At 55.7% G+C, this 22,148-nt stretch overlaps 1 protein-coding gene across 1 annotated transcript in view; it reads left to right on the top strand.

Moving 5' to 3' along the window:
• Window positions 1-22,148, top strand: part of NUP160 (nucleoporin 160) — a 31,985-nt gene that overhangs the window by 8,361 nt on the left and 1,476 nt on the right. The window contains exons 7-32 of the mRNA XM_065685597.1: window positions 236-313; window positions 1,050-1,147; window positions 1,969-2,053; window positions 2,492-2,560; window positions 2,857-2,940; window positions 4,041-4,211; window positions 4,321-4,420; window positions 5,988-6,153; window positions 6,755-6,870; window positions 6,975-7,135; window positions 9,041-9,174; window positions 9,492-9,562; window positions 11,321-11,480; window positions 12,098-12,167; window positions 14,874-14,972; window positions 15,299-15,418; window positions 16,055-16,150; window positions 16,264-16,358; window positions 17,128-17,224; window positions 17,313-17,418; window positions 17,502-17,662; window positions 18,242-18,302; window positions 19,050-19,160; window positions 20,635-20,758; window positions 21,521-21,622; window positions 21,856-21,997. Coding sequence (XP_065541669.1) covers window positions 236-313; window positions 1,050-1,147; window positions 1,969-2,053; window positions 2,492-2,560; window positions 2,857-2,940; window positions 4,041-4,211; window positions 4,321-4,420; window positions 5,988-6,153; window positions 6,755-6,870; window positions 6,975-7,135; window positions 9,041-9,174; window positions 9,492-9,562; window positions 11,321-11,480; window positions 12,098-12,167; window positions 14,874-14,972; window positions 15,299-15,418; window positions 16,055-16,150; window positions 16,264-16,358; window positions 17,128-17,224; window positions 17,313-17,418; window positions 17,502-17,662; window positions 18,242-18,302; window positions 19,050-19,160; window positions 20,635-20,758; window positions 21,521-21,622; window positions 21,856-21,997 — 2,877 coding nt within the window. The remainder of the gene's footprint in view (window positions 1-235; window positions 314-1,049; window positions 1,148-1,968; window positions 2,054-2,491; window positions 2,561-2,856; window positions 2,941-4,040; window positions 4,212-4,320; window positions 4,421-5,987; window positions 6,154-6,754; window positions 6,871-6,974; window positions 7,136-9,040; window positions 9,175-9,491; window positions 9,563-11,320; window positions 11,481-12,097; window positions 12,168-14,873; window positions 14,973-15,298; window positions 15,419-16,054; window positions 16,151-16,263; window positions 16,359-17,127; window positions 17,225-17,312; window positions 17,419-17,501; window positions 17,663-18,241; window positions 18,303-19,049; window positions 19,161-20,634; window positions 20,759-21,520; window positions 21,623-21,855; window positions 21,998-22,148) is intronic.

The raw sequence follows: 22,148 nt of genomic DNA, 5'->3' as shown, positions 1-22,148 counted from the left end.
ATGACTTTGCTGGCTCTGGTAAGAACACACAGAGCTTGGTTTGGAGCAAGCAGCCTGAGGATGTGGGGCTTTGCCACCGTAGTCTCCTAAGCCAAAAAGATTCAGGTCGAGGTGTGTGTCCTGCCCTCAGCCCTGCAGGGATGGTGAGGGTAGCATCAGGCAAGGAAAGGGAGAGATGAGCTTCCTGGGCTGCTTACTGAGCCTTTAGCAAATGCCTCACAAGGTGTGTTTGTAGTTCTGTGTCTTCCAGCTGGTGAGCACTGAGAGCAACCGCTACAGCCTTGACCACATCTCCTCCCTGTTCTCCTCCCAGGTGAGTGCAGGGCCCAGCTGCCCAAAAGGCACCAAGGTGAGAGGGAGCGTTGGTCACTGTGTGATCAAGGGCTGGAGGAGCCTGGATGGAGCAGCCCTGAGGGGAAGGACTTGGGCTGCTGGGTGAGGAGCAGCTCCCCATGACCCGGCTTCAGTGAGCGCTTGAGCCCAGAACCCCCCAGTGTGCTGGGCTGCACCCCCAGAGCGTGAGCAGCAGCTCAGGGAGGGGATCCTGCCCCTCTGCTGTGTGAAGGGGAGACCTGAGAGCAGCTCCAGTGCCTAAAGGGGCTGCAGGGAACCTGGAGAGGAGCTTGGGACAAGGGCCTGTAGGGACAGGCCGAGGGGAATGGCTTGAACCTGCCCGAGGGGAGACTGAGCTGAGCTCTTAGGCAGAAGCTCTTCCCTGGGAGGGTGCTGAGGCGCTGGCACAGGGTGCCCAGAGAAGCTGTGGCTGCCCCATCCCTGGCAGTGCTCAAGGCCAGGTTGGACACAGGGGCTCGGAGCAAGCTGCTCCAGTGGAAGGGGTCCCTGCCCAGGGCAGGGGTTGGAGCTGGAGGAGCTTGAAGGTCCCTTCCAACCCAAACCCGGCTGGGATTCCGTGATCTGAGTGTGAATAAAACCTTCCCAAGGCCTGCTTACACAGTAGGAGGGAATGTTTTGCTGTGTTTTATGTCCACACGTCTCTGGTGTCCTTGAATTTATGATAAGAAACTAAATGCACTTCCCCTCTCTTGCAGGAGACTCTCATTGACTTTGCCTTAACCTCCTCGGAGATCTGGGCGCTGTGGCACAACGAGGAGAACCAAACTGTTGTGAAATACATCAACTTTGAGCAGTGAGTTTCGGTCCTGACCTGCTGCTCTTGGTTACATTGGTCCCCCCGGGGCAGGGCCGGGGGGGAACTGCAGGAGCAGCTCCATGTGCTGCTCATTAAAGCACCTCTTGAGCTCCTCACCTCCTGTCCTGCTGTGCTGACTCAAGTGTGTGGAGATGCAGCGGGTCCCGGTTCCTCCCGTCGTGCTGTTTGTGTCACATCCACCGCGGTGTCCTCCTGCCGTGCATATTCCCTGGATTTTTAGTGTTCCGGGGGTTGGGCTCTGTAATAAAGCCATGGCTCACCTGCAGGAATGTGAACAATGCGGAAAGCCAGGCAGGAGGCTTGCGGGGCACGGAGGCTGCTGTGAGGGTGGCAGAGGGAGGGCTCTGCTTCATCAGCACCTCCTTCGGACCAAAGCTGGCCAGTCTGTTCCATGAAAGGTGATGTTTTAGGGAGACCAGTGATGGGGAAGCATCATCCCTCTCTTTATAAAGCAGAAAGGGAAGGTTTGGTGCAGGAGAGTTAAAGAGCGGGGCAGGGGGGAAATGCTGTGAGTAACCAAGTTTAGGCAGAGGAATGTAATGGTCGGTGTGAGAAAGAGCCACTTGGTGAGCATGTGTGATGGGGAGAACACTGATGTTAAGGAAGGAATCCAACCTTTTCTTTTAGCTTAGAGCTGGGGATTGAGCCCTCTGGCTCAATCCCCCCCTTGTCTCTAGCCCAGCTCCCCAGGGTTAGGATCCCTGTACAGTTCACCATCGCTGGTGGAGCTCAGGGGCTTGGTTCTGGTGGCTGCTCCTGTCTTGGAGCTGATCCTGGTTCTCACCGTTGTCTTCCAGAAACGTGGCAGGCCAATGGAACCAGGTCTTTGTGCAGCCGCTGCCTGAGGAGGAGGTGACGGTTCGACACGACCAGGACCCCAGGGTGAGCACAGTGTGAAGCGGCAGCAAGCAGGAATGAAGCTTCTGTGCCCAGGAGAGCATTGTGCCAGCTCAAGTGGACAAATTACATTGATAGAGACCTAAAATTACACCAGATGAACGGGGACAAGCCTGAGCCTCCGTTAGCATTAAAGCCCTGAGGGTGGTGATGAAACAAGTTGAGGGATGAGGAGAATTTCAGGTCTGTCAAGAGAGAGCCTGCAGCCAAGATGTGTGAATAAACAAGGTCTGGAGTGTGAGGGAAGCACTGATCCGTATGGGAACTGCCAAGGGGCTGGAAGCAGGGGAGCGGGGAGGAGGGTGTGGGTGTGAAGTGGGGCAGATCCAGGGGATGAGCTTGGGATTGGGAGGAAAGACCAGAAGCAGTGTCTTCAGTGGTTCCCCGACTTGTGTGTTTCCTTAACCCGGGATCTTTTCGCAGGAAACCTACCTGGAATATCTTTTCACACCAGGCCGCTTCAGCAATGCAGCCATCCAGAAGGCTTTGCAGGTTAGTAGAAGGCACAGCAGGTTCCTGGGCTTCCTTTCCATTGCCTGCTCTGAACAGAGACTCAGCCCCCCCCATAGAGCTGTTGCTCAGGATATATCCCCTCAGCTCTGGCTCCTCCAGGACTGCTGAGGGCAGAGCAGAGCAGCACACGGTGTCCTTGCAGGATTACGACCACTCTCATCCCACAAAGCACTGGCTGATGCTCTTGCATCTGCTGGATGTTGCTTGCTGCTGCTTGAACCTCAGGGAAGCAGCGCTTTGGCTTTAAAGTGAAAGTTTACTCTGCTGCTTTCCAGATCTTTTCTCAAGGAACGGAGCGACACATGGATCTGACGTGGGATGAGTTAAAGAAAGAGGTTACCTTGGCTGTGGAGAGCGAGGTGAGATGTGCTGGTTTGCCTCCTGTGATGTTCTGTTCTGACGTCTGTTGTTGTGCTGGTTTGGCCAAGTTAAATGAGGTGCAAAGTGACCTCAGGCCTTGTTTTGCCCTTTGTGTCTCCAAATGAGTTGTGTGAAAGTACAAAGCTACATCCTTCCTGCCTGCCTGTTCCATTCCCTCCTCTGTTCTGGAGGCCTTTCTTGGTGTTCTGCTGTTGCTTTCTACAGGTGCACTTTGCCAGAGCCCATGCAGCTCCCTGCGTGGGGATGCTCGTAATCACAGAATCCCAGTCTGGTTTGGGTTGGAAGGAAGCTTAAAGCTCAGTCCCCCTTGGCCTGTCCCTACAGGCCCTTGTCCCAAGCCCCTCTCCAGGTTCCCTGCAGCCCCTTCAGGCACTGGAGCTGCTCTCAGGTCTCCCCTTCACGCAGCAGAGGGGCAGGATCCCCTCCCTGAGCTGCTGGGGGTGCAGCCCAGCACACGGGGGGGTTCCGGGCTCAAGCGCTCACTGAAGCTGGGTCATGGGGAGCTGCTCCTCACCCAGCACCCCCAATTCCTTCCCCTCAGGGCTGCTCCATCCCATCTCCCCAGCCCGTGTCTGTGCTGGGGATTGCCCCAAGCCAAGGTCAGGGCTGTCGAACTCCATGATGCTCACATGGTCCTACCCCTGCAGCCTGTCCAGGTCCCTCTGGATCCCATCTTTTCCCTCCAGTGTATCAACCACACCACGCAGCTCAGCATCATCAGCAAACTCACTGAGGGGGTCACTCAATCCCGCTTGTCCATGTCTCCAGCAAGGATGTTAAACAGCACCAGCCTCAGTACCAACCCCCGAGGAGCTCCACTTTACCTAAGCTTGTGTTGTAAATGGTTCCTGTGGGCTTTGTCCCCTTTGCTGTTTGCTGTGTGAGTCACTGCTGTAGGGAAATACTGGTATTTTGACAAGAAAGAGAACTGCAGCTGGTGTTTCTAAACCTTAACCACCCGAAGATGTGACACTGGTCATGACACAGCAAACCACCACCGCAGCAGCTTGAACACTACCATTTACCTCTCTGCTTCCCTGCCTGTAGCCACCTGAAGTCTCACCGTGTGTCCTCTCAGTTCCAGGGCAGTGTGACAGAGTACGAGTGCTCCCTGGAGGAGTTCTGGCAGCTGCAGGTGGAATTCTGGTCCAAGTTCTATGCCTGTTGCCTTCAGTACCAAGAAGCTCTGTCGAGGCCCCTGGCCCTGCACTTGAATCCCCACACGGGCATGGTGTGCCTGCTCAAGAAGGTGAGGCTGGCGGTGCTGGCCCTTGGGCTGCTGGGGCCACCTTGGAGCTGCGATGTGCATGGAGCTGTGGGCTTGGGGAGCTCCAAGAAGGGCTTTCTTCTCTTCCTAGGGCTCCCTGTCTTTCCTCGTGCCCTGCTCCTTGGTGGACCATCTCTATCTCCTCTCTAATGAGCACCTCCTCACTGAGGACGACACTGCCATCTTTGATGGTAAGTGGGGAGACCTGGAGCTTTTCACTGCTGGAAGCTGCACATCGGGGAAGCCGCAGGCAGAGGAATGAGGGGCTTTGCATAGGAGTCCCTTGAAGGCTCCATGTTTGTATGGAGAGAGCCGTCTTATTTTGGCATTCATAGGGGGTTGGTTTTGTTTTGGCACTGTGCTCACAGCAGGACATAGAAAATGATGTCAAGGCTGCAGGGCTGCTGTGACTCACTGCAGATACCTTCAAACTGCTTGATCTTAGATTCCAGACTGTGTTGCTGGGTGGCAAGGACCTGCATTGATGGATCCTCTGCCCTTTTAGCTTTATAAGCTACCTATGGATGCTGGGGTTAACTGGTACCCTCTTTGTGCCCGCTCTCTGTGGGGCTGAACGTGAACCCTGCTTAACTTTTAACTCATTTGGGTGCTTGCTCTGCTTTGCCATCCCCACCAAGAGCTGCAAGATGTGCTCTGACTCAATGCAGGCAGTTCTCTTCTGTGATATTCCCCAATCTCTGCGTCTTGGTGATGGAGTAAACTCAGATATTACAGATAAAGGGGAAACCTGTGACCATCTGAGCACCCTGGGCTCAGCACCCAGTGCTGCAGACTTAGTTTGTCACAGAATCCCAGCCTGGTTTGGGTTGGAAGGGACCTTACAGCTCCTCCAGCTCCAACCCCTGCTATGGACAGGGACCCGTTCCACTGGAGCAGCTTGCTCCAAGCCCCTGTGTCCAACCTGCCCCTGTGGTCAGTGTTTCGTATCAGTGTTCCTGTGTAAGCTCTGGACAGGGATTATCCCATTTCTCCTCCGGGAAGCCAATACCAGAGCGTGCAAACCCTGTTGTTAATATTGTGACCACGGTGCCCCTCTGCGCTTTGCGGGCCTGGGAATGACGTTTTGCTGGGAAAAAAGCAATGGAAAATGTTACCTAAGCTCCACTTTCATGCTCGAGTGCCTTTTCTAAGAGGAGTTGTCATCCATTTGCTCGAGCTATTTTGGGACCTGAGGGGAAGGGAAGCTGGCCTGGGCTGGCGCTGGGCGGCTCGTGGTGCCTGCTTTGTCTGCTTCAAACTGCTCCCCAGATGTGATTGTAAAAGCCCATGGATGCAGGATTGCTCTGCAAAACGGGGATTTAGGCAGGGCTGAGCGTTCAGCTCCACTCTTAAGAAGGCAAAACTCCTCCCTGGGCTGCTGCAAGTCGGGAGCTGCTGTTATTAGCGTGTGCTCTGCGCGGCAGAGCCAGGCTGAGCTCTTTGCTCCGGGCTGGGTTTTGCTCTTACACTGCACTAATGATTCTCTTTCAACCTGTGGCTGGGAAGAAAAGCCCTTGGAGGGAATTTCATTGCTTTATTGTTGCATCGCTGGCTTTTGCTTTGCAAAGAATAAAGCCCAACTCTTCCCCTTGTCAACTCCTTCAGCTGTAATGTGGGCTCGTCGTTAGGAAGGGTCATTTTAGCGTGTGGGACTGAGACCAATGTGCTGCTAGGAGCTGAACTAACTGGTTTTTGATGGTCCTCCCACCTTCCCTTTGAAATCTCTTGTAAATATACAGTTAGATTCTTTCATTACAGATTTGGAGATGTCTCGTGATGTTGTCTGTCTTGTCCAGTGCCTTCGCCTGATCGGAGAATCAATTTCCATGGAAATGGCTTTCCTCATGGAAATGGCTTGCTCCCGCCTCCAGCCTCCAGAAAAGGCTGCAGAGCAGATCCTGGAGGACTTGATAGCTAATGACACGTAAGGAGATGCTTTTGCAGATGTTCCCCTGCGGGGACACTGAGGATGCCTGAGCAGGGATTGCCTGGAGCCATCCTCCATTGGCATCCAAGCGCCTTGGAGCTGTGTGGGCTCTGCCTGTGCTACAAGGGGCTTTTCCAGGTCCCCTCGGAGATGGGAATGTGGGTGTTGGTGGCATTAGCAGGGTCTTCCCTCCAGAACCCCCTTTCTACTGCTTGCAGCCCTCTAGGAAATAAATGCTGGTGATCCTCAGGTGAGATAGAGGAACAGGTTCCTGTTAGGTGATTATTGTAGTGTGGAAAGCAAGTGCCTGCAGACACTAGGGAGAGGTCAGAGCCTTGGTCAAGCCGTGTGGTTACTGTGCTAACCTCCTGGAACCATTCCCCTGTGGAATGCCAGCTATCTGCCTGCTATTTCCTCGTAGCCTGGGGGAGTGGAATAAATAGACCAGTCCCTGCAGGCGCTGCAATAAAACTCCAAGCCAGAAGAGGTTTCCCATCAGAAATGTCCAGGCTGATCTGATACAACGCAAGGAGGAAAGGGAGCCCTCTTGAGCTTAAACCTCATGATGACGATGATGATGATGATGTTCGCTTTGCAGGGAGAATGTGATGGAGGATATCCACAGCAAACTGCAGGAGATCAGAAACCCCATCCACGCCATCGGAGTGCTCATCCGAGAAATGGACTACGAGACGGATGCTGACATGGAAAGAGGTGACAGCTCCTCAGCAGCCCATCCGGGCTGGGCGAGCAGCAGCTCTGCAAGTGTTCTTGTCGGTCTGGTTCCTGCTCTGTAGCCGGGTGGTTTTCTCTTCCAGCTCATCACCTAAGTATGCGCCTGAACCTCACCCAGCTCTACGGGAGCGCTACGGCTGGCAGCGTGGTTTGCTGGGGGGTGTGTAAGGTCGCCAGCATCCGTTTCCTGATCTGTCGGGACCTGTTGGTCCTCCAGCAGCTGCTCCTTCGCCTTGGAGATCCTGTGAGTACAGCCCTTGGAGCTATTGCTCTGCCTGCTTTGAACTCGGGGATCTGGGCTCCTGCTGGTGCCAGGCTCCCAGCTCCGTCTCTTCCCACAGAGCATTGGTTGAACCAGCCCCAGGCCTGGGCAAGCCCTGTTGGCTTGTGTCATCCTAAGCAAAGCTCACGCCCCAATTCCCTCTTTCCACGCTGAGCATCCAGGAAGAAGGAATTAAACCTCTTTTGTGGGAGAAGGGCATTGTTTCCAGCCTCCCATCTGAAGCAGCATTGCCTGAGCACGCACAGTTCTCCATCGCTTCCCCATCCCCACGCCAGCACACGCAATGGCAGCGTCGCAGCATCGCTGTTTACCCACAGGCCATGGTTTTGGCCTCTCCAAGGCTGTTCCAGTCAGTGCAAACAGCCCCTGTGATGGCAGCGGAGTTTGCGGTCATGGACTGGGCTGGGTCCATCCTGTTGGGCATGTGGCCACGTGAGGGAAGGTGCTGAGGGTTTGGGTGGACACAGGGATGCGGAACGAGTGCCCAGACAAAAGGGAGCGTTGTTTAAACTAACACTATTTACCTTGGAAACATGGCTGCAGGAGCTGCTTGCTTGAAAACTCCTTCTTCCTGGATAATCATCATGGAGTCACAGCCTGGTTTGGGATGAAGGGACCTTAGAGCTGAGCTTAAAGCCACGGGCAGGGACCCCTTCCACTGGAGCAGCTTGCTCCAAGCCCCTGTGTCCAACCTGGCCTTGAGCACTGCCAGGGATGGGGCAGCCACAGCTTCTCTGGGCACCCTGTGCCAGCGCCTCAGCACCCTCCCAGGGAAGAGCTTCTGCCTAAGAGCTCAGCTCAGTCTCCCCTCGGGCAGGTTCAAGCCATTCCCCTTGGCCTGGCCCTACAGGCCCTTGCCCAAAGCCCCTCTCCAGGTTTCCTGCAGCCCCTTTAGGCACTGGAAGACTGTTATAAGGTCTCTGTTGTCACAGAATGGAATCATAGTGTAGTTTGAACATAGAGTGGTTTGGGATAAGGTTGCTCTGGAAGCATTTAAAGCACGTTGCAAGGTGCCCTTCTGGAGCCAGGCGCTCCCAGACCACACGTGCCCTGCCGCTTGCTCGCTCGGGAGCTGTTGCTTTGCCACTTTGACTCGCTCGTGTCCTTCACAAGCCTGGATTGTTTCTCTTTGGTGTCACCAAGCTCTTGGCTGGAGCGTGCAGGGATGCGACACTGGGGCAGCAGGACTGGGCCCTTTGTGGTCTCTGCAGCAAAGTGGTTTTGCTCTTGGTGATGGGATCACACCTTTAGTGTTTGCAGGCCAGAGAAGCACTCGGTGTGCACACAGCTTTGCTTGTTCACCTTTCCCCGTGGGGTTTGGGCCACCAGAAGAGTTAACTCACCCCTTTGTCTAAAGTGATACAGGACGTTTGGGTGCTGGAGAGGGCCTCTTTGTCAGAGCCTGTAGGGCCAGGCCAAGGGGAATGGCTTGAACCTGCCCGAGGGGAGACCGAGGTGAGCTCTTAGGCCGAAGCTCTTCCCTGGGAGGGTGCTGAGGCGCTGGCACAGGGTGCCCAGAGAAGCTGTGGCTGCCCCATCCCTGGCAGTGCTCAAGGCCAGGTTGGACACAGGGGCTTGGAGCAAGCTGCTCCAGTGGAAGGTGTTGGGGTTGGAGCTGGATGAGCTCGAAGCTCCCTTCCAACCCAAATCAGTCTCTGATCCTTTGATTTCACCCTGGAATCTGTGACTGGGTTATTCTGGCTTATGCAAGGGTCCTGCTGGTCTCTTGGTGGTTGAGTTCCTTGCTGGGCTCGTGACCTCTGTGGTACTTGCAGGAGGGACAAGCAGGGCCTGCCCCAAACCCCATTGCCTGCCCTTAATCCTGACATTGCTTTTGGTGTTCCAACCCCTGTGCTTTGCTTGCAGACGGTTTTGGGAGGGGGACAACTGTTCCAGTCCCAGCAGGACCTTCTGCACCGCACCTCGCCCCTGCTGCTCTCCTATTACCTGATCAGGTGGGCGAGCCAGTGCCTGGCCTCCGACGTCCCTGTGGACACCCTGTAAGTCCCTACCATGCCCATTCTGCCTTTGATTGTAGATTGCTGCTAAAGCCACCTGCAATGCCCTTCCTGGTAGGAAAAGCTGGTGGTTGCTGTGGGAGTATGGCTCGGGGCTGGGATGGGGGGTGTCAGGTTGTGCTGGGGAGGATAGGTTTGCTCCTGCTGTGTTTTGTGCCTTGTGCTCCTTGCGTGAGGTCTCCCTGTTCTGGGGCTGTTGCCTTTTCCAGCAGTAGGAGTCATCCGAGCTGAACAATGAGCACAATTAAAGCAGGAGGCGTTTTGTTGTCTCTTCACTGATGGCTTTTCTTCTTCTCTAGGGAGTCTAATCTGCAGCATCTCTCTGTGTTGGAGTTAGCAGACACCACTGCTCTAACAGCCCATAGACTGGGTAAGGCAACGCTTCAGCAGCTCCAGGCCTCTGCTATTTGTACCTCTTGCACTCTGAAACGCTTCATGCATTCTACAGCAACCTGACAGGAGGATGGAGCCAGGAGGGGCTGGGCTCTGCTCCCAAGGAACAAGGGATGGGACAAGAGGAACCAGCCTCAAGCTGCACCAGGGCAGGTTTAGATGGAGCTGAGGAACAATTCCTGCCCCAGAGGGTGCTCAGGCATTGGAACAGGCTGCCCAGGGCAGGGCTGCGGGCACCGGCCCTGCCAGTGCTCACACCCCGCAGAGATGAGGCCTCAGTGCCATGGGTTAGGGGTGGCCTTGGCAGTGCTGGGAATGGTTGGACTGGATGAGCCTGAAGCTCTTTTCCAGCCTGGCTGATTTTGTGATTCCATGATTTATCCCACAGCACCCCGGGAAGCATAAGGATGTAGAAATACTTCCCCAAAACACGCTCATGCTTTCAGTTGGGTGCAGTTCAGTCCTGAGTGATGCTCACAGCTGGTACCTCAGGGGAAATGGCAGCTGATGAATCATTCATGTTTCCATAGAATCCCAGACTGCGTTGGGATGAAAGGGACCTTAAAGCTCCTCCAGCTCCAACCCCTGCCACAGGCAGGGACCCCTTCCACTGGAGCAGCTTGCTCCAACCTGGTCTTAAGCACTTTTATGCAAAGACATACACTTCAGGTTACTGTTTTGGGGGGCAAAATCCTAATGGGGGAGACTATAAAGCAACCTCATGAGGATGACGGTGATGTGTGCCTTGAAGTGGTTAGAGGGAGCAGGGCAGCGGAGAAGAGGCCCCAGTAAGGGCCTGCTGTGACTTGTCTGCGCTTGGAGGCTGAGATGCTGCTGTGACAACCAGGCAGCAGCGCCATGTGCGAGGGGCTGGGAGCTGGGGAAGGATCCCTGCTGCTTCCTGGGAGCCCTTTGGGGCACCTTTGCGAGCAGACTGTGACCTCTGGAGTCCAAAGGCTCCCTGCATGAGCATCTGGGGCCAGGAGGCACTTTCTGCCTCCATGTAAATGTCAGGGAGTGCAAGGAAGATTGAAAACATCCTTTGTGTGTGCCAGGCTCGTGGGCTCTTTCTTGGCCTGCTCATGAGGAAAGTCCTGTTTGGCTGCTGTGGCTTAGGTGGCGGGGGGGGGAAAAGTATGCGAAACGTAGGGAGGGCAGAAAGGAGGTGGCAGCCTGCGGGGAGGCGTTGGGAACAGTTGCTGATGGGAGCTGGGAGTGCTGGAATGAGGAGGGAGGCATCTGAGCGGAGCCAGATAGCCAAATCAGCACTGCCTCCGCCCTGCCCCGCACCACACAGCAGGGAGAGCTGCAGCTGGCTTGTGAGGAGAGCAAGCAGCGAGAGCAGAGCCCTTTGTTTTCATCTCGTGATGGAGCTGGGGTTAATAAACATGGCGCTCCGGGGCTCTTTGATCTCCTGCTGCTCCCCCAGACTTCAGCCAGAGAAATCCAAACCCAGCGCGTTGGGAGCGTTGGACGTGCTTTGTTGTTTGGCTCTCACTTTGTGAGCAGCAGGGTGCAGCCCCGGGCTCTTGGGGCCAGGGATGGGCAATGGGGCCGGTGCAGGGCCTGGAGCCCAAGTGTGATGGAGAAGGGCTGAGGGACCCGGGGGGGGGTTCAGATGGAGAAGAGAAGGCTCAGGGGGGACCTGATCGCTCTCTTAAAGGTCTTTTCCAACCTGGTTGATTCCATGCCTGCTGCAGGCCCTCTCAGCATTCCTTTAACCTGTCTGTTTCAGTATCCAGCCCTCAGACAATCGTGGAGCTGTTCTTCCAGGAGGTGGCCAGGAAGCACATCATATCTCGCCTCTTCTTGCAACCAAACACCAACTTGGCTGAAACAAGCTTGAACTGGCCCCATCTCATCACCGCCATAGTGGCTGACTTCCTGCCGCTCCTGTATCCTTGCCTGTGCCCACTGTAACCAGGAGGAGGATCCGTAAGGCATGGAAGCCCTGAGCCCTGGTGTGGAGGCTCCGTATTGTCCCATTTCTGAGGTTGGGAGCATTGGTGGGTCTGTGGAAGGAGGGTTGGGGCTAGCAGAGGGGTTAAGGTGCTGGGCTGCGGAGCTCTCAGGGGCTAAGTTAGCCACCTCTGCCATCTGCAGCTCCAAAATCCATGTTTTCCACGTCCAGATTTCCAAGAGAAGCCTCGTGAACAAGTGGCTGTTGTTGGTGTTAATGGGATTTGTGGGTATTTGAAGATTTCGCCCCATTTGGGTGCACAATAAGGGATCTGAGCTGTGACTTTAAGCCCCTGAGCTCTAGGAACTTGCCTTGGCCAGGGGAGATGCTGGGAGACTTGGAAGGGGAGCAGGAGCTGGGCAGTTGGGGATTAGATGTGCTAATGGTTTTGTTCCTTATGGATAAACCTCATTGCAGAATAATGACTGGTGTAAAGAGAGGTTTAGTCTTCTCTCCTCTCCCTCCACAAAGGGAGCAGGAGAGTCAAGCTTTCAGGCCTGTTCTCCGAGCTCTCCAGCCTCGATTGTCCTCTCTTCCTTAACCTCTGCTCAGATGGCCCAGCAATCCCAGCTTCCTATTCCCGGAGTGCCTGATGGGGAACTGTCAGTACACCCAGCTCCAGGTGAGTGCTTCCGGCTGGCTCCTTGAGCTGAAAGGGGAAGAGCAGTGAAGTGCAGTCGTGGGTGTCTCTCAGCCGCAGCTCTACACCTTGTGTTACCCCTGTGCATCACCCGCAGCGAGCTCTGCGCAGCCGCTTACCTCTCCTGGGGAGAAGCCACCCAAACCAGCAGCTTCCCAGTCGCTGGAGTTTGTTCTGTGCTCCCCTTGGTGCTGCTCTCTGAGGTCAGAGGTGAGCTGATCTTCCCAAGCTCTCCTCTCCCACATCTGCCTCTTGGAGATGATGGGCTGGAAGTTTGTCCTGCAGCTGCAACAGGCTGCAAGGAGTGATGCTTTTGGAGAGGGGAGAGTGCTTTGGGTTGGAAGGGAGCTTAAAGCTCCTCCAGCTCCAACCCCTGCCACAGGCAGGGACCCCTTCCACTGGAGCAGCTTGCTCCAAGCCCCTGTGTCCAACCTGGCCTTGAGCACTGCCAGGGATGGGGCAGTGTCTCTGTTACAGCTATCACAGCATTACCACAGCGAGCAAACAGGAGGCAGCAAACCTCCTCCATCTCCCTCATGCATCTGTCTTGTTCCCTGCAGTGCCCACCCCTGCTCACAGGAGGGTTTCTGCTCCGTATCTCAGCTCTAGACAATGCCACAGGGAGTTTGCTAGGGAATGACTTCGCTGATGCTTTCCCTTTCTGTGTTTTCAAGACAAAGGCAGGCAGAAGTGCTCAGGATCACTCCACCCTTCCCAGGGGGGAGCTCAGCCTCCCAGGGCTTCTATCCCTGTGTGCAAGGAGCATCCTGGTGGAGCTGGGTTAACTGTCGCAGTGAGCCCTTAGTACAGCAGCTCCCTGGCTCCTGACGTGCCCACATCCTTTCCTGGGCTGCCCTTCCAAATGGGGTGCCCACAGGGCACGAGGCTCTGTCTTCAACCCAAGCTCTGTTCCAGGAGGACTCAGCTATGCCTCAAATGTCCTTAGTAGTAAAAACACAGCTTAAGGAGCATCCCTCATCTTTCCAACCCCCTCGGGAGCAGGAGTGAACTACTTTGCCTCAGGTGCCTCTGTAGGCTGCTGTATTTCAGGCCACTCTTCCTCCGTCATCTCCTGTGTGCTCCCCAGGGGCTGGGTCCTCGTGCTCCAGTTGGGAAGCTCACGATCCCGTGGCTGCAGCTCCATGTGACCCGGTGCAGAGGCCAGTCCTTGGGGCTGTGCAGGCTGCTCTTAATGAGATGCTTTCTCTCGTGCTTTACAGACCCTTTTCTTCTCCTCAGCCCCTTTCCACCTGGGGGCTGAATGACTTTTGTGCTCGGATTGCCACCGAGAAGAATGGCAAATGGGCTTTGGAGGCAGGAAATGGCAGCACGGTTTTCGGGCAGCTTCCTTCTCCCTCCTTTGAATTGCCTTGCATTGCTTTCGCCTCACTTGTGGCCCGCCTCGAGGAGGTACGAGAGGCTTTTATCTCTGCAGGAGCAAGCTCTTCCTCCTCCCCACTGCCTTCTGTCACACTCGCTGATCCCACTCGGTCACAACAACGTGGATTAAGTGCTTTGACCTTAGGGAGCTAACACCGGCTTTGCACGGAGCGCGAGCACCGTGACCCAAATAGAGGTGGCCATGCAGGAAGCCCCGTGCCCAGGGAAGGGCAAGTAACCAAAGCAGTGCCCTGGGGCGAGGGCCAGGCCGCTCCTTGGGGCTGGTTCTGTGGGCCAAGCTGTTGAGCAGGCTCAGGGTGGGATTGATCTGCTGGAGCTGGCTAATCCGGGGGCTCAATCCGGGCTTGGAGGGGGTGCGTTGCCACGTGGCTTGTGAGATACATGCTGGGGGCTGATTGCACGTGCAGAGAGGTGCAGCTTGGCCTGTGAGACCTTGCCTTTGCTGCTGGGTTCTGGCCTCTCCTCCTTTCCTCTAAGCCCCTGCTAGTGGGACGTTGCTGCTGCTTCACATGCAAAGAGCATCCACTGCTCTCCCAGTGATGCCGGAGTTGTCACCGTGCCTCCTCGCTGCCTATGGATAGGTGATGACACTTTGCAGCCCGTACGTTATCCCGGCAGAGCAGGCACAGGGCCAGCTTGTGTCAGTTCACCCTGGCCAGTGCCGGGGTTGTGGTTTCCTTTGTGGTGCCATCAATGCTCCACCTCATCCCTGCCTGTGCTGCTGTAATCCGTGGTCTTCGTGGCCGCTCTCCCTCTCCGGCTCCTCTTAACACCACCTTTGCCTGTTGTTCCACTGCCTTCACACACGTACACCCTGGTTCATGCTCTGTTTCCCTGCAGCAGGTTTGCAGTGGCTGCAGAGCATCATGTGTGACTTCAGGGGGCTAATTCTGAGGCTCTTCCTTAGGGATGCTGGAGCTCTTTGGAGCAGGTTGTTTTCCAGGAGCATGGGGGGGGGGGGTGTCTCCATGCACTCAAGGAACTTTGGGGCTGGGAAAACCAGCCCTCGAGCTGGAAGAGTGGGAATTTTGTGAGCACAGCAGCTAAAGGAGCCACCAAATTAGCACTGTGGTGTTACAGACCTAACCCTTCCTCTGGTCCCGGGTGCCTGCAGGTCACTAGTGAGGGCTTAACCTGAATTATAGAACCATAGAATGGGTTGGGTTGCAAGGGGAGCTTAAAGCTCCTCCAGCTCCAAGCCCTGCCACGGGCAGGGACCCCTTCCACTGGAGCAGCTTGCTCCAAGCCCCTGTGTCCAACCTGTCTCCCATTCCTCCCCTCCCATAGGAATACATTCGCCTGCTGCAGCCGTGGTGCCACGTGAACATGGGCTCCTGCTGCTTCATGATGGGCAGGTGCTACCTGGTCATGGGTGAAGGCCACAAGGTAAGGATCTCATCTCCTTCCCTCCAGCTCTGCCTCCCTCTGGGATCCGGGACCGTTTCCCTTGGGAGGCAGCTGGTGCACAGGTAGGAGCAGCCTTGTTTCTGCTGTACAAGTCAGGAACCGTCGTCCCCAGCTCTGCTGCCTTCAGGCAAAGGATGGGATTGGACAGGGTGGTGGGACCTGCTCTTGGGGACGTTCTTGCTAGCGTGGGGCCAGCAGGTCTCATGCAGTGGAGCTGGAGCAGGCAGCAGCGTCCTCTCCCTGGTACAAGAGGCTGGGTCAGCCCCAAGGGACACACACAAGCTGCTTTTCTGGTCTGCTTCTAGGCTTTGGATTGCTTCTGCCAGGCTGCATCAGAGGTGGGGAGAGAAGAGTTCTTGGACAGGCTGATCCAGCCTGAGGAGGGGGAGATGGTCTCCACTCCACGCCTGCAGTACTACAACAAGGTAGGGCCGAGGCAGCTCCATGTGCATGATCCTGACCAAGTAAACTGGCACCAAGGCCTTCCACACACACACTGCTTGGAGAGGGAATTCCTGCTCAGTCCCAGGCTTTCAAAGAGGTGACTTCAGACTCCAAACCCCCTCTTTTTTGGGTTGGTGAAACCTCTGTTTGCTTTCTCTGGGGGAGAATGAGGAGGTGACTACAGTGAAAGCCCAGGTACTTTCCACCTATTAGCTTCCTAATAGCAGAGGACTTTGTTACCCAGCAGGAAAAGGCAGGGTGAGATCCAGCTGCTGGAGGCAGAAGCCAGGCATGTCCAGGCTCGATGGGAGATGCTCCTTAAGGGGAAGGTTATTAAGCGTTGTGGCAACTGGAAATGAATGTCTGTGAGTTAGGATAAGTTCTTCGTGCCTGATGCCATAGAGCAGACAGGCTGCAAGCTTGGACCCAGCTCCTTGTGAGGGATTCCCTGCCTTTCACATCCAGGAAGGGTTGTCAGGTGTCTTTGGAACCAAACCCGTCCCTATTCCAGTCTAAACGCTGCCAAATGCTTGCTCTCGTGGTTAGCAGGGACAGGAGCAGCTCTTGTAACAGGCCAAAGAAACCAACCTAACCCGGAGGAGTGTTCTCTTCTGCAGGTTCTGTGCTTGCTGGACATGGTGGGTTTGCCGGAGCTGGTCATCCAGTTGGCCACCCTGGCCATCATGGAATCAGCGGATGACTGGACAAGCCAGGTACAGGGCACTGCTTTGGCATCCATGTGTCTCTTCAGGGAGAGCTCCCAAAGGGATTCTTATCAGTTTGATCACTCCAAACGCGCTGGTTTATGTTCTTTTGGTGTTTTCAGGCTACTTTGAGGACTTGCATCTTCAAACATCACTTGGATTTGGGACACAACAGTGAAGCATATGTAGCCTTAACGCAAAACCCAGATCCGGGCAGGTAGGTGATAGCTCTAGGACCTTCATGCTCACTTGTCTCAGAGGTCCATGTACCAGTTTTCCCCATCAGGTTGGACGAAGCCTTGGGTGAGATGGTTTAGTGTGAGGTGTTCCTGCCCATGGCAGGGGGGTTGGAACTGGATGATCTTGAGGTCCTTTCCAACCCGAACTGTTCTATGGTTCTATGGTCAAGCCGCAAGGAAGATGACACTTGAGGGCAGGATGTGCCTGCTGCGTTAAGAGGTGCTGTTTAGTGTGTGTGGAGGTGTGCTAGGAAGGCTTTTAAGGATATTTGGGATGGGCAATATCCCAAGGGAAGAAACTGAGAGGGAGAAGGAAGGTGATTCAGGGAAGAGCCACAGGAATGACTCAAGGGCTGCATGTTGGAAAGCTTCAGGAGTCCAGGCAATTCAGTTGGATAAGGAAAAGAGCGAGTTCCATCTGAGTAGTCAAATGGGTAGAGGAAGCTTCCCCCTAACAGGAGGATGCGCTGAGTGGGAATGGCTGGGACAGGCATTCAGTGGAGACCCAGGAATGCTTTTTAATTGAGGCTGAAGAATGGATCTTACCCAACCAAGGCAGAGGGATGAGCCTGCCCTCCAGAGAGCCCTTTGCAGAGCATCCAGGACCTCTCTTTCCAGCACTGGAGGAGTCTGAAGGGATTTATTGGTTCAGAGCCAGCCAAGAACCCTTTGGAGCTTGTCACCAAGCGGTGGGTTCATGGCTCCGAGCCTGCAGATGGGATTGGTGCTGTGCTCTTCTCCCTGCAGGCAGCTGGACTGTCTACGCCAGCTAGTGGTGGTTCTGTGCGAGCGCTCCCAGCTCCAGGACCTGGTGGAATTCCCTTACGTGAACCTCCACAACGAGGTAACCGGCCCCGTGCAGGGAAGGATGGGGACAGAATGGTTCCTTTTCAAGGGCTTTTTAACCCATTCGAGCCTCTCCTGTGCTGCAGGTTGTGGGCATCATCGAATCTCACGCTCGAGCGGTCGATCTGATGACCCACAACTACTATGAGCTGCTTTATGCTTTCCACATCTACCGCCACAACTACCGCAAGGGTGAGCTCAGGCTGGGCCCTTGAAACCCCCCCCTCCCCGGGGCGGCCTGGCCCCAGGCTGATGCCTTCCCCTTCCCTCCTCAGCTGGAACGGTGATGTTTGAGTACGGGATGCGCCTGGGCAGGGAGGTGCGGACGCTCCGGGGGCTCCAGAAACAAGGCAACTGTTTCCTTGCTGCTGTGAACTGCCTACGGTTGATCCGGCCGGAATACGCCTGGATAGTGCAGCCAGCGCCCGGAGCTGTGGTAGGAAACCCCGAGCTTGCTGTGGCCTGTGGCGGGGGGGGACTGGGTGAGCTTTTAAGTCCCTTCCAACCCACTCCATGATTCCATATGAATCCTCTGAGCTGAGCTATTGAATGCGGGACACATGTGGGAAGGAGCTTCCAAAATCCTTTTGGATGTGAGCGAAGGCACTGACCACCTTAACCTGCTGCTCTCCTCTTCTTGGCCAGCTTGTGCAGCGCTGCCTTGTGCTACTCAGTGTAGACATCGGCTCCCTACGTCACCCTTGTGTCACTGTGTGGAAGCAGAGCAGCTTTTGGGAGAGGGCTGGTGTGCATGTGGAATCCCAGCCTGGTTTGGGTTGGAAGGGACCTTCAAGCTCCTCCAGCTCCAACCCCTGCCCTGGGCAGGGACCCCTTCCACTGGAGCAGCTTGCTCCAAGCCCCTGTGTCCAGCCTGGCCTTGAGCACTGCCAGGGATGGGGCAGCCACAGCTTCTCTGGGCACCCTGTGCCAGCGCCTCAGCACCCTCCCAGCGAATTGCTTCCTGCCATCTGGAACCAGGCTGTAGCTTAAACCCCTTTCTGCTTTCTCCTGCAAGTACGAGCGCCCTGGAGCATCCCCAAAGAGAAGCCACGATGGGGAGTGTGCGGCTGTGCCAAGTAAGTGTCCTGTCCTGCTGCTTCCTCTGTGTCTGCAGCCTCTACCCTGGCCTCAGAGCTCTGCTGCTCCCCTGGGAGTGGGGAGATGGCTCAGGGCAGCTCAGCTCAATGCTATGGCGGGGGGGGTTGAAACTTAGGTACCGCTCTCTGGCTTTCCTGCAGCCCCTTTAGGCACTGGAGCTGCTCTAAGGTCTCCCCTTCAGGAGCCTTCTCTTCTCCAGGCTGCACACACTCCCCTGCAGCTTTATGTGCTGCCATCCATCCCTTTTGCTTTCAGTGGTAATAACTTGTAATTAAACCCAATGAAAAAGCCTTTGAGAGGCAATTTCTGGTTGTTCAAGCCCTCGTTCCTTGGCAACCCTGGCGTTGCAGTGAGTGCCTGCTGTAAGGTCTCTGCTCTGTGTCTGCCCAAGCTCAGGATGCTGGCGTCAGGTTCGCTTTGCAGTCCTCAGTGCTGGAGCAGGAGGATTTCAGGTCAGGTATTTTTAAACCAATTCTTTCTGACTGAGCTGCTTTGTAGCAGATCCTGGCAGCCAGCGCAGGGCCTGTTCCCAGCCACCAGCTCACATCTGGAGCAGAGCAGGAGTTATACCACGGACACAGACCCACTTTGAGGCATCAAAACCTGACCCTTCCTTCAGTGCTTTCCCTGCTGCCACTCCTCGAAGGCTGGCAGAAGGCTGCAGGCATTTAGCAGGATGCCCAGAGAGCCCTCTTTTCAGTGCTGAGAGCTTCCATGTGTTCCAGCAAGTCGCCAGATCGAGATCCTGGAGCTGGAGGACCTGGAGAAGGAATGTGTGCTGTCCCGCATCCGGCTGACGCTGGTGCAGCACGACCTGTCCACAGCGGCTGTGGCAGGTAAGAGGGACACAGCAGCCACCTCTGCTTCCCCCGAGGTGCTTCCAGCACTTCCAGTCCCAGCTCCATGTGCTTCTGTTGTGGTTTAAACCCAACCCCAAAGCCCGTCCCCTCACTCCCCCCTTCTTGCCCTCCCCCTGCTCCTGGAGGGACGGAGAGGAGAATCGAAAAGAATGCAACTCCCATGGGTTGAGATAAGAACAGTTTAGTAACTAAGGTATAACACAAATCACTGCTGCTGCCACCAATGATAATAATGCTAAAGGAAATAACAAGGGAAGAGAATACAACACCTCAAAACCAGCCGACTGATAACGCCCCACTCCCCCCAGCCAAGCACTGACCGATACCTCCTCCAACCCTGCAGTCCCCCAGCCCTTCCAGGTAACTCCCAGTTACATCCTGGGCATGACGTGCTGTGGTATGGAATACCTCTTTGGCTAGTTTGGGTCAGGTGTCCTGTCTCTGCTTCCTCCCGGCCTCCCCTCGTCCCTGGCAGAGCATGAGGCTCACAAAGTCCTTGGCCAGAATAGACATTACTCAACAACAATTAAAACCAATCGGTGTTATCAGCTCTCTGCCCAGGCTGGAAGTCAAAACACAGAGCTTGCACCAGTTACTAAGAAGGAGCAAAACGGCTCCTGGTAAAGCCAGGACAGCTTCCAACCCAGAGACAAAGGCAGGAGCTGGCAGGGAGCCTTCAGATGCCCTCCCTCCTATGAAACCTTGCCCCTGGGTTCAGCAGAGCAGAACCAGCTTGAACTCTTCCCCCATCTTTTGGCTTTGGTTTGCAGCGTGGGGTTATGCTCATGAGTTGGGACAAAAAGGCTTGGAAATCTGGATGGAAATTGCCCCCAGATGAAGCAGGATTGGAAAGCCTTAGAAAACCCACTTGCTTGCAAGACAAATCCTTGTCCTGGCCAATTCTGCTTCACAACGGTGTTAGCTTGCCAAAACGGTTCTCTTTTGGGGAGCAGCAAGCTGCAGCTCTGCCACCCTGCCCCTCTACGTGTGTTCTGCCGCTCTCTGTATGAGTTACACAACGTGCACGTGGTTTTCCCCTTTAAGGATCAGGAGGGAGCTGACTTCCCAGTGATGGAGACCCGAGGAGCTGAGTTTCATCTCACCCCTCCTGCCTGTGCTGGCAGAGCTGAGGGGCTGAGCTCAGTTGGACCCAGGCTATGGTGCCCACGTCCTCCCCCAGCCTGTGCCTCGCCAGGGCTGGCTCCATGGCTCGCTGCTGCTTATTGCAGTCCCTCCAGGGCTCATGAGATGCTCCCGAGGCCAAGGAAGCCTCAAGGCATGCGATGAGGAGCACCCCTGCGGGGTGTTTTCCACTGGGCCCTTACCGTGGTGCTGTTGTGACTGCAGCTGAATTGCATGGGGTTAGGCCCCAGTAAGCACTGGGCTGTGACTGGGATTGGTGTTTTCCTGGTCCTCCTCCTCCTTGCTCCCCATCCTCCTTTCCCCACAGGTAATTCCACACCTGAGGAAACGGTTGCTCTCCTGGTGCGGGCCGGGCTCTTCGACACGGCCATCACTCTGTGCCAAACCTTCAAGCTGCCCTTGACGCCCATCTTTGAGGGACTCACCTTCAAGTAGGTGGCAAACCTCTCCCCCCGCACCTCAGGTGATGCACACGTGCTCCGTGATGCTCACAGGGCGCAGTTTGCAGCTCCCTGGCATTAGAAGCTGATGCTGTCCTCACCGTCTTCTTGCCGTGGCCGCTAATGACTACACGGCAGCAGCCGATGTAGTGGTTTTGGGGTGGAACTTGCGCTTTGACACCTCGAAAGTGAAGATAAGGGAGCTTTGGTGGTCAGGTTGGGATGGGGGAGACATCTCCTTGGTCTCAGGGCTGAGAGCTGGCATCTGATGGTCGCAGTGATCCCAACCCAGCTACAACCAGTATCTGGGGCCCTTCCTGGTGCCTTGGCTCATGGCACCTCCTGCTGCTGCTCGCAGGAGATGCATCCAAGCTGCTGGGCAGCTGTCAAGGAGCACTTGGCAGAGCGCTTGCTCCTGTGTCAGGTCTCTGTGCTGGCCCTTTGCTCTCATGCCCCATCTCGACCCCAGGATTCCTCCTCTGCCTCTCTGCACCAAGCTCTGCTGGGACCTGGTCCTGTAGCTGACTGCATGGAGGACATCTCCAACCCAAGCCCTAAAGCTTCCTAACATGAATTCCTCTCTAACACTTGGAGCAGCTTGGAAATCACTCTAACATCCACCTTTTCCTGCCAAGCCAGCTCATTCGAGGCTGCTGCTTGGGAATAGCCCTGCCAAGGGATGGTTCTGCCCCTGGCAGCTCTGGTCGGGGGGCTCTGAGGGCAGCACCCCTCTTTGCATCGCTCTACCTGCAGGTGCATCAAGCTGCAGCTGGGAGGGGAAGCAGCACAGGCAGAGGCCTGGGAGTGGTTAGCAGCAAACCAGCTCTCTGCCCTGGTTACCACCAAGGAGTCCAGGTAAGGCCTTGTCTGGTAGGGGCAGAGAATTGCTCCCAAAGCTGCTCTCTGTGGTCCAGAGGGTCACAGGTCCATAAACCCCCTTAAAGCAGACCTGTGGGGCTGGGATGTGGGGAGATCCACATCCTGTGCTGCCCTTATGGACCTTGGGCAGCAGGCCAGGGGACCGTGGCTTCGCTGGCAGGGCCAGGAGCTGCTGCCATGGGTTCCAAGGGGAAACACTGCTCTTGTAGTGCCACGGATGAAGCCTGGCGCCTGCTCTCCTCCTATCTGGAGCGTTACCCATCGCAGAACAGCCTGTACCACCGCTGTGTCATCAACAAGCTCCTGGCACATGGGATCCCTCTGCCCAACTGGCTCATCAACAGCTACAAGGTGACAACAGGGATGGGGGTCACTGCTCAGCACATCCTGGCCAGAACACCCCAGCTGCCCTCACCACCCCTTCTGTTGGCTCCTCCTCGGTGGAACTTCATTCCCATTCCCAGCTCCAGGAAGCATTGTGCCTATTCCTGACGCTCGGAGC

Source organism: Lathamus discolor, chromosome 6, assembly GCF_037157495.1.
Source record: "Lathamus discolor isolate bLatDis1 chromosome 6, bLatDis1.hap1, whole genome shotgun sequence".
Lineage (NCBI taxonomy): Eukaryota > Metazoa > Chordata > Aves > Psittaciformes > Psittacidae > Lathamus > Lathamus discolor.
Note: the sequence above shows the minus strand (reverse complement) of the source record. Positions and strands in the feature narration are given on the sequence as shown.